The sequence below is a fragment of the Myripristis murdjan genome, chromosome 19, assembly GCF_902150065.1.
Source record: "Myripristis murdjan chromosome 19, fMyrMur1.1, whole genome shotgun sequence".
Classification (NCBI taxonomy): domain Eukaryota; kingdom Metazoa; phylum Chordata; class Actinopteri; order Holocentriformes; family Holocentridae; genus Myripristis; species Myripristis murdjan.
This window is the reverse complement of record NC_043998.1, coordinates 6,803,286-6,814,542: the sequence shown is the minus strand read 5'-3', so window position 1 is coordinate 6,814,542 and position 11,257 is coordinate 6,803,286. Positions and strand designations below refer to the sequence as shown.

At 42.3% G+C, this 11,257-nt stretch overlaps 1 protein-coding gene across 2 annotated transcripts; it reads right to left on the bottom strand.

Annotated features, from left to right (window-relative positions):
- Positions 1 to 129: 129 nt before the first annotated feature.
- On the bottom strand, positions 130 to 10,845 carry fam171a2b (family with sequence similarity 171 member A2b). 2 transcript variants are annotated; one of them, XM_030077980.1, is made up of 8 exons: positions 10,621 to 10,845; positions 8,094 to 8,321; positions 7,780 to 7,872; positions 6,861 to 7,019; positions 5,878 to 6,051; positions 5,561 to 5,674; positions 4,797 to 4,944; positions 130 to 4,226 (listed from the first exon to the last, which is right to left on the bottom strand). In XM_030077980.1, exons 1-8 carry the CDS (start codon positions 10,715 to 10,717, stop codon positions 2,726 to 2,728), a joined length of 2,514 nt encoding a protein of 837 aa, XP_029933840.1. In that variant the 5' UTR covers positions 10,718 to 10,845; the 3' UTR covers positions 130 to 2,725. The 2 variants fall into 2 exon arrangements, with proteins under 2 accessions (XP_029933840.1, XP_029933841.1); XM_030077981.1 differs by having other exon boundaries at positions 4,818 to 4,944.
- Between the last annotated feature and the right edge of the window lie 412 nt (positions 10,846 to 11,257).

Genomic DNA, 11,257 nt, shown 5'->3' with positions numbered 1-11,257 from the left:
ATATTACACACATTGCAAAGACTGGGTCAGTTAGTGAAATAATGCAAATCATGGATTATTGATTGGTATATAAATTGATTTGAGGCACACAGGGCTCCTTTTAGCAAATAAATGCACAAAACGGTAGACTATTGTGGAAACAAATTTATTTCTATTTTGTCTCATGTACAGAAAGAGTCAATTTACAGTTTACAAACAACTGACCGGGTTTATGAAGCAAATGATTTTCCACACAGGATGTAGGCCTACAGCTGAATCCTCCTGAGCCTCACAGGTGTTGTACTGGCAGAAACCCTACACCAGGAACAGAGCCTAGTTCTGCATGTGCGGTGTGTCCTCTCAAGGCTTCTGTTCCTTCACATGTCATCGCCTTGTGTAAAACAATCATGACTGAATACTTTTTGAAACTGTCCAAACACAAATTTCACAAACATTGTTCAAGAACGAGTCAATCTATTGGGAAAACAGTTCTCATGTAAAAACAAAAACCAGCAAGGAAAGCCACAATTGCACAACTCATAATAATGTCATATCCGGTCCAAAAGGTACATTTACAGCAGAGGACAGAACATTTCAGTAGGAATTCTTTCATGGCTGTTATTCTTTCAACTACATCACATTATCAGTTTGCACTGTAGGCTACTGACACAGGCTTATGAACAGCAAGCAAATAATGAAAAGGACCAACAAGTCAGCATGACTTTTTTATATAGTCTTGAAGAACTCTGAGGTTTTCACTTCATTAACAACCTATCACTCTCCATGGCAGACTACTGCAAAGAAAAACTCTCTGACTGAAAAAAAAATGTTATCGTCTTTGAATTTCGTAATCTGCATTGGTGAGCTGTTAAGAATCAATTTCTATTTATGATACAGATCACAGTTGTTATGCTTCATAGGCAGTGATGATGCTAGTTACAGCGGGAGCGTGTTGGTCAGTATGTTAGTGTTGTAAACATTTACGACCGGAAGTGAATTTTGTTAGAGGTGGATTAAGGGAAACTCAGTGTATCTTAATCTAACCAAGTTAATTTGGCAACATAATTCAATGCATCAGTGCATCATATTTTGTGCCAAACATCCTGGACAATTTCAAAAAAGCTTCATTAAAAACACCCTATTCTACATATTACATGCACATACAGCATCATATACACATAAAATCTCATATAGTTCAAGTTCATACCATTTACAAGTTTGGTGAAAAAGGATAGATACAAGAAATTATGAATTCAAGGACATAATAGGCGCAAAAAAGTCGTTTTGTCATCAATTTTGGCAGGCATGCTCCCCAGAGTGATGTGTGTTCTTATTACAGCGATGCAGTGTGCTTATAAGTGCCCGCCAACCTCAACAGGTGAGCTTAGGTGGCATGATTATTCTCTGACTGCATTTTATAAAGGACCTGCATGCCTATCACTCAATCCTATGTGGAAGAAGGCACTTACAGGAGATAAGTGGCACAGGCCCTGTCTAGAAACAACCCTCGTAGATCTCAATAGAATAATAAATAGGCTAAGCTTTAAGTAAGTGATGTTTTTGCTGTGCCATATCTGTTTCAACTTACCCAAGTCTCTTGGGGATTAGAGGTTGTCTATGCAGGAGCCCAAAGAACTGTGGGGGCTTTTGGTGCCTTCTGCTTATTTCATTACATTCATATGCATGCAACCTTCCTATACCAACTGGTGTTTCAAATGCCAGGGAGTCTATTTACACAACAGAAATCACACAGAAGTATCTGTCAGTCAAATAAGTCTCAACAACAGGAGAAAGGCAGAAATGCATTATTTTGGCAGAATTGTAGATCACTACGATAGATCCATGAACTAGACAAAAAGGATGACAGAAAGAGCTGAACATGATGACCAACATTTTAAATCATTACTATCAGAATAAGTAATTACAATACATTAACACAGTACAGAGGAGGAGAATCAAGTACATCCCTGAAGGAGCAAAATGCACGTCTCACATTAGACTTCATAGTCAGCATGATCTATTGACAGGGGGCCAAAAACATTTTACATTATAAGACCACTGAGATTATCTCTAAAAAACAATCAATACAAATGATAGTTTCTCTAGATATTTGGGATTTGGGAAGCTGTCTCCTTTTGAGAAATCTTCAGCTTTTTCTACTTATGATTTGGGACAGAGGAGTAGCCAAGGAGACACAGGTGCACATCTGCTCACTTCAATGTGGGTCAGTCCAGGGAAGGAAATTATTATCCAATCCTCAAAGTGTCCATCAAGTGTCCATACAAAATTGTCATTCATTTCCAAATACTGGATAAACTCAATCAATCATCAAATTTTTAGTAAGTGCTTTATTCCTACAATTTCTATTTTGCTCTGTAACATGGCTATTTCCATAGTCAGTATATGCAATGGCTCAGATATTGGTTCAGTGATGGAGGGTTAACAAGATTAACAATAAATTGGATAGGGTTCAGTCTACAATAGATCATGTCAGTGAATAACAATGGGGTTAAATGACAGTGAGCCTATGAGAGTGATCAGACAGTGCAACAGCACCTCACCAGAAACACAAAGATCAAACAAAAACCTGATCATTGACCAGTGAAGTGTGGTTGTGCTTATTGTGATCTCTTTTGCTGAAATAACACTCTTCTTCCTACTTTTTCATTTTTGATGTGGAAAGATTCCCCATTGTCAAGATTGTTTAGTTAAAGGTCCAGTGTTGAGTAAGATGAGTTCAAAAAGCTTACTTCTTGGGGTGGAAGACCATGAGAGGCCTGTCTTCTATCTTCTGCCATGGGCTCTTCTTGTTCTCATCTTTATCATCAGGATCATCCTCAGGACTGGTCATGGAATCGCGGCGATTCTCACTATTGCTGCTGCGGCTGCTGTTCACGCGACTACGTCCCCTCCTGGGGATGGTGGATCCTCGTGATGAAGGCCCTTCATCCAGAAGAGGGGTGAGGGAATTCTCCTCAGGTGATACTGGGCGTCCCTCACTACTGCTGGGCTCACTGTGGTCTGGGTAGGCTAGCTTGGAATAGGTCTTTCCACCACTGCTTCCAACACCATGTCCCTTCCGTCCCCCAGTGCCCCAGCGATCATCTTTCCCCTTCCGGTTTGATGCAGATTTGCGTTCCTGGGCCTCCCTAGGGGGTTCAAGGTTGACATCTCGGATAGTGCCACTGGAACCACCCCCAAATCCACCACCACCGCCGCTGAGGTCATTGCCAACATCTATATAGGAGTGGCGCACGTGGGCATTGGCACGTCCATCCAGGGAGATGAACCACGCCCGCGGGTGCTGCTTCACACCAAGTTCCAGTAGTTTCTTCTCAGTCAGAGCCTGGAGTTCTCCATTCATCTGGGCCATGGTGGAGTCATTGAAGAGCACAGGGATGGTCACAGGGCCACCAGAGGAATCAGAGGCCCAACTTGGCTCCTCGGAGTCATCACCTTGGGATCCACTTTGCTGCTGTTGCTGCTGCTGCTGTTGGCCCTGTTTCTGGGTATGGTGATGATGCTGCTGGCCTCCCATCTGAACGCCATCTTTGTCTTGCTCCTTCTGATCCTTGCCATCTTTCCCAGAAAAGTCAGACGACAGACGCATGTAGTGGGCTGGGATAACCAGGGTTGGAACCATGCTCCGGTACATGTTCTCCTTCATTTGGTCAATGGAGCTGCAGAAGATTATTTGACCTGGTTGGGTGTTGAGAGAGGTGGGCCTGGCAAGATTGTCTGCTGCTGCTGCTGAATATTCTGGAGGTTTGTCAGACTGGGATGGCATGTAGCCTTGGAAGCGAGGTGGGGATGGAGGATCAGAGGAGTATCCTCGATTGTCGTTTGCACTGTGATGTCGATGATATTCAGACTCCTTGTCCTCCATTGGGCTGTAGCTTCGGTTGTAGTCTTCATGCAACAAAGGGTTGTCCAGATTGTTGGTTTCTGTGGCTCGAGTAACTTTCATGGGAAAGCTTTCACCCCTTTGGGGGCCTGAGGCATTTTTTCCCTTTGAGTGTCGCAGTTTGTGAACTGGAACATGTTTGGCGAAGTCTTCCCTTGAGCTCTGGTAGTCTCGAGATGGGGATAAGTCAGATTTGCCAGTGTCATTAGAAGCAACAGATTCCACATGTCCTCCACAGATGAGATTTAGGCGTGAAGTGGATGTGCCTTGGTCTCTCTTAGAGCCATTTAGATTAGAAGAGTGGGGCTTGCCTTGTTGTCGACGTGGTTTCAAGCACTTTCGCCTAAAAGGTAAACAGAGATTAGAAGTCAGGAATAAAATCAAAACCTTTAATCAGCCTGGGGATCCCAAAAAGAATCATCTACCATTTTAACTGTCTAAATTAATAAAGGCATACAAGGATGTCTAATTTATAGCCATCCATTTTTAATAGCACTTATTCCTATTCAGAGTCACAGAGGGCTGGAACTTATCCCAGCATACACGGGGGGGAGACAGGGAACCACCCTGGACAGTTCACCAGTTCATCACAGCGCTAACATACATGCACCCACACTCACACCTATGGGGAATTCAGAGTGGCCCAATTCACCTGACCTGCACATCTTTGGACTGTGGGAGGGAACCTGAGCACACAGACAAACCCTGCACAAACATGGAGAGAACATACAAACTCCATACAGAAAGACCCAGGTGGATATTTGAACCCAGGACCTTCTTGCTGTGAGGCCACAGTGCTACCCACTGAGCCACCCCACATTTACATAAAGTCAATAATTTTGTAATCATCACAACTTAAATCAGTAATACAATCCACTCATTATTGCTTGTGATAGAAGCCTAAAAGTGAGACCTGCGCCTACGCTCCCCACACCTGCAGTAGTAGAGCAGCACACACAGCAGGATGAGCACCAGCAGGGCCAGAGAGCCCAGGATGGACAGCAGGAAAAGGGTGTGGTAGGTGGTGATATCCCTCAGGCCCGGATGGACCAGACCCATGCCTGGAAGACAAATTATGGCAGAAAGCCACCTCAGAAACACTGTGAAAGTTCACCTCCTTTGTTCACACACTTCAGTAGATCTGAGAGGACCAGATGGGCAAAAGCTCTGTTTTGAGTTAAGACCATTTTGCTTTCATTTAGCAGGTCCTATTGGATCTGTGAAGGGGATGCTGAAGTGGGAAAGGAACTTTCTGCAAGAAAAGCTTGAGAATTCTGCATAGCACGACACATCCTATCTTGGATCAGCTGGATTGAGGAAATAATGTCATACTGACATAACCATCATCCAGTTTCACAACAACAAACAATTACATGTTTGCATGCTTGTAAAGTTATGTGATTTAACTTGGTACAAGGGAAAAATGTAGCACAATATGTGGTGCTTTTGTCACAAAATTGTTATGACAAAGGCACATATTAATTTATGTTCCTGTACCAATTTCAGATGGGGAATACAAAATATTATGGACATGTATTCCAATGCTGCCATCACACTTGATTTGCAATGCTACGAGGGACATTACATTATGATGCACAAAACAGAGACAGATACTGGCACAGCAGCAAAATTCAAGATGCAAAACAGCACAGTGGCAGGCAAGATCAGTTACAGTACCTGAAGATGAAGGGAAGGCAGCTAACCAATAGCCCATCCGAGGAACCACAACATTCCAGACAAACTGTGTGCCATCCTTTTTGATGTACCCTGTCCCATTACGAACCCACAACCCTGAAAAAGTACAAAGGATTATCACTTGCATATAAAACCAGAGGCACAGAATACATTTAAAAGAAAATATTATGGTAATTCATGGCTGAAAATATTATCTAAGATGACTATCTTAATTAAAGCAAACTAATTATGATTTAATCTCCTGGCAGTTCTGGAGCACAGCTGTTCCACTGCATCTGTATTTACTCTACTGCCCTTACCTGTCTTAGGCTGGTATATCCAAGCGGGTATACTTGTGGCCATCCTGTTGCGGGTATCAGAGGGAAGAGGCACAGCGACATGGATTGGATCTGAGACCTGGACAGCACTGCCATCTTTGTCAAAGAGCTGGATGCTGACCACTGCCAATGCTGTCAGGTCTGTCCACCCTGTTTCTGCGCCCAAAGATAAAAAAGGCATTGCTGTCAGCTGTTTATCCATATCATGTTCTACAATTTCATGCAAGAGTCCAACCCTGTTATTCTGTTATGTCACAGTGCTATATTCTTCCAGCTATTTATCCACATCATGTTATATAATTTCATGAACCAGCTCATCCATGTTAGTAGTCACATCAGAGTGTTGTATTGCTCCAGTCATGGATAACATTTTATTATTGTCTTATTTTGGAAAACTCCTGTAAATCAAAGTATGGGCGAGAAAGACTGTTTCAAAGAAAATCTGTCATGTCAATCTACCATTGGGTCTGATCCTAAAGATAGTGTATCATTTTTGACTTGATTGTACTTCAACATCTTCAACTTCGCTGCTCCCACAGGTAGGTTTACCACTGCTGTGTGGCCAAAATTTGTTCAAAACCATAGAACATTTTAAATTCTAGTGGAGTTCCCAAAGTTTCCAAAGATACTAAACATGTCCTCCTGGGTTACAGGGAAACGTGCATAAAATGTATATAAAATCACATCTAAACATTTTCTATTTGATGTAATGGTGCAGCCATAAAACAATGGCAAATATGTCATCTGACAGTGAAGAGAAGTGTGAGAAATGTGATATATTTTCAGTGAAGAGATGCAACCGGCAGAATATGTATGTGCCAGTTTTGTACAATATGGACAAAAAAAAAAGTTTATTTCAGGGGAAAATTTGAGGAGTTCAAGGGGTTAAAATGCACAGTCATTGTTTTGAGTTTTCATGATATCTTTTTTTTTCTTTTTTTTTTTTTTCCCAGACAGACACCAACCTGAGCTGTTGGTCTCTTGGCCCAGCAGGTAAGGGAAGCCACCTATTTCATACTGACTCCTGGCTGTAGTCAGCACAGCAGACAGAGCTGTGTAGTTGGAGCTGGTTGGCAGCTGAAGAGACTTCCTCTGGAGCTGTACCAATGGCTGGTTACGAGCACCTGCAAAGCAACGCTCACACTCCCAGTCTGTGAATCCCCATTTTACTCCCTATGCATTCTGGCTTGAAATCTTCCAGTAGTTGTGTATCTATTGGTATTTTGGTTCATAAGAGGTAGAAGAATTGCATGACAGTTATGACTGAGGTGGATTTGTAAAGTCTCCTCTGCTGCAGTTGTTGCTATGGTGATACTGTAGCAGCCGCAAATACTAGAGGGTCATCTAAATGTTGAGCAGTGAAATCGATGGAGGCCGAGAACATGAACAGACAGGAGTGAGGAGAGGGGTGTGAATCTCCACTCTGCCCTGGAGACAGATTTGGGTTGCGATGAAAGAAGAAGAGTTGAAAGATAAAACTGACTACTCCGGGTGAGAATTGGGTTATTATCCAACTGATATGTTAAAATTTTGGAATTATGCCAGTGTGAGCAATTAGCAATCATTTAGTGTGAGCAAAACAATCATTCTTAAAAAGCCCAACTAAAGATGGGAGTGGAAAACAAGCACTATCTGTAATTGCTATATGCAGAACATCAGTTTAATGTACTTATGTAAACTGACAAAATGTTATTAGCCTATATAAATTTGCATTATCCCTATTCAAATAAATGAATAAATAAATCTTTTTTTTTTTTTTTTTTTTTTTTTTTTTTTAAATTGCAGTCATAATGCTTCAGTTAAGTCTCATTCTTTGTCTTGGTCGCTTGGAGCAAGCTACTGATCTGTAATAGATTCAAACAAGACCGAGGGGGATTTCCTTACCTGGTGACCCAGACAGCACCTGCAGGACATCATCGTACAGAATGAGTGTGCCTGGCCTCTGGACGAGGAGGTACAGACTGACTGACGCATACACTGGAAGAGGAGAGATGCCCAGATTAACACAGATGATTGAAAGTGTGATAATAACGCTGAGGTGGGAGACAGGAGCGCCCGCCTCAAGCGAGTGAAATGAGTCGAGCAGTCTTGTAAAGCAGCTGACTGTACAGTGTGATAGAATCATCGAGCCAAAAAAAACAACAGACAGTGCAGTGCATGCTAAATAAGCTGCTTTCTCTCTGGCCATCGTGACTTACGGGGAATGCGGGTGGAGTGCCAGGGCACAGAGTTTGTTACGTAGTCTTGTTTGGACGCTGTGATGATGACCCATGTTCCTGCGTGGTACAGGAAGTTGACCCTCAACACGCCATCTCTGCCTGCCTTGTTGGACGCCAAGACGGTCTGATTCCCATGGACTTCAACCAGAGCATCCGCCAGAGGCGAAAGGTCGCTGTTGTCAAACACCTGGACTTTTATTTGCACCTCTGTAGGATCATACAGAAAATACTCCAGTAATTCTGCACGTTTTATCCATTTCTTATTCAGTGTCTTGTTAACTTGGCTACCATCATGGCTTCCTGGGACATGAATAAGCTGACCAAGTAGACCAAAAGTCATTTAGCTGTCAAGCATGTATTCTCTTTGCCTTCTTTGACTGCATTAACAAGAACATTTTCACCATCAAGCCATAAAATAATCACCTTTGGATGTCTTTTCTCAATCAATCAAGAGAAGAGCTTTACGATTTACTAGGCTTATAGTATTATTGGTCACCTTGGCCATCTTTTCAAATCCAAAATGTCCAAAATGATGCACAGAGGAAGGGTTAAAATCAGACACAAACAATAATTTCTAATAGTGCTGGACCGTATTGTGTCTGCCTTCGCACTTTGCAGTCACTTGGGAAACACTGCTCAAATAAATCCATCGCGCGGCTATTTTTTACACTGCTATCCTCAACCCCATACATCATTTTTGAGCCCCAGAACATTTTGTTGCTCATCTTGCTTCTTGGACAGCGCGGATGTGGGTCATGCTGGGGATGTTTCCATGGATACACAGTGACTCTCCAAAAGCTGGCTTGTTGTGTTTCCCAGCACAGCACAGCCCGTGTAAGCACTACAAGCCATCGTCCCATAGCCTCTAGCCCTCTAGCCACAAATTCAGACTCCTCGATGCAGAACCTGTCGGTGACAGTAGTCTCACTAATGGGTGCATTCAGATACTCGGCACTCTGTCTGTGTATGTGTGTGTGTGTGCAAGACTGTGGCTGCGGGTGTCTGAGTGCATGTATAAATGCTGTCATACATTACCATAATTGGCTCAATAAAAGCTCCCTTGTGTGCAGAGAGGATTTCCTCAATCTGGACTCCACACTTAAAACACTGTTGCTCGAAATGGCTCCATTGACAGAGCCCTGAGTGTCAAAATGTCAAATCAAGTGGCTGGGAATTTGAACTGCATTTGTTTCTCATTCAGTATGCCTTAATATGGCCTCAATCAGAATGCAGAGGTGAGTGAACCTTCCTAAATTCAGTGTACCCACCTTTCAGGCTGTGTTATGACTGAGGTTTTAAGTTATGAGGCTAGGATCTTTGGAGGAAAAAAACATGAATGAATCACTTCCTTAAAACGTTTTACGTTTTGTTTATATTGTTTGTTCTTTGCCTTATGATGACAACTAAACAGGGCTCACAGTGCACAGTACCTTTTTCTCACTATATTTCTAAGAAGACATCATATTTGACAAACTGCGGATGCAAAATAGGATAAATTCTCAGGGCTGGTAGGCAAAGCTGATATATTTACTTTGTCAGCTCATATATAAACTTTGTTTCTCAACATCCTCAGCAAATTATTGCAAAAAAGGGGGGTCAGGACAACTGCTGAGCTGTACCACAACACTTCAGACACATCAATCAACTCCAGCTCACAAGACAATGACGTAGGCACTGACTTTCTCATCATTCTCTTGGACAATTTTAAACAAAATAAAAGCCTCTGTTAATCCCCAAAGGGTCCAGGAAGGGTGTCAATTTTCAAACCCCATTCTCTGGAGTCACATGTGCACCCACTGAACTGCCACTGTGCTCTCTAGCTTCCACCCATTCCTGTCCCATGCAGCTGAATAAAATTTTGGACATACACAGCATTATTTAAATACAGCATGTCCTTCAAAAAAAAAAAAAAAAAAAAAAAAAAAAAAGCATGCTCAGTATCAACATTAGACATAATCCATGCATGGGTGATGCATTCAGGCCCATATGTTCTGGTTTGGAATATGTAAATGCGGCTGTAGGTTTATGGCTGACACGTAAATTCACCTTAAGGCCAGCTATACACTGTATAATTAATATGCAGGCAAAAAAAAAAAAAAAACGACACGAAGGCCTGGGTTACAGTAAGTTGGGCCTGGCATTATGGCTATTACATGAAGAGTCTATATTGAAGGCAAGGCCCAAGACATGAGCTTCTCAAATGACTCATTATCAAACCACGAACAAATGCGCTTGGCTTATTTTTTTCCAGAATTGTCCCTAAACATTACCCCACTGTAGCTCCCTCAATCAAATCACTACGGATATTAATGGGCTGCTGCTATAAAGTGGCAATCAGAAACTAATGTTATCGCCTGCAAATCATCCTCGATTATGTATATCCTTCGCGCTGGCTTGTTATTTAAGCGCATCGCTGCAAGAATCGACGGTTTGTCGACAAAAGCCGTAAAAATGCAACCACTCCCATCTTCTCATTGTGCTGCATCCCCCCGTATGGCGAGCTTACCAAATGCTCCCTGATCTGGAAGAGATTTGGCGAGCGCCTCCCAAACCGTGGAGATAGAGACGAAGAGGAGCAAACGAGAGATGTAGTTGGCTGGCATCCTTGCAACTACATCTCTAGTCCCAGATCGGCGGCCATGTATCCATATTTCTCCCAGGTTTTCTCGGCTATTGACTATTCAGACATTTCTCGGATGCCTATATAAGAATGGTGCTGAGATGCTGCCGTCTGTAGGTTTTGCCTTGTTTTTATTGTCTGGGGTGGAGGGTAAATTGTCCTACATTTCCCTCTACTGATCTCAAATGGAATAGCTACCAGACGCCTCCTTAGTATTCCTCACCACAGTGGTGCTCTGAATTTCTTGACTGGCATCCAGTATCTCTGTACTGGGGCCTGGAGAGTTAAGTTATTTCACTATATCAGCCCCACACAGAGGAAAATGGTATTAAAATACACCCCAGGTTGTTTGTTTTGTTCATATTTCAGAATGCCAAGTGTCCACCCTTGACTAAAACTAAAAGTAATACAAATGGGAAAAAAAAAAAAAAAAAAAAAAAAACTAAAACCAAACCAAAGCCATACCCAGCAGTTTCTCCAAAAAAAAAAAAAAAAAAAAAAAAACAAGCAAAATTAAGTCAAA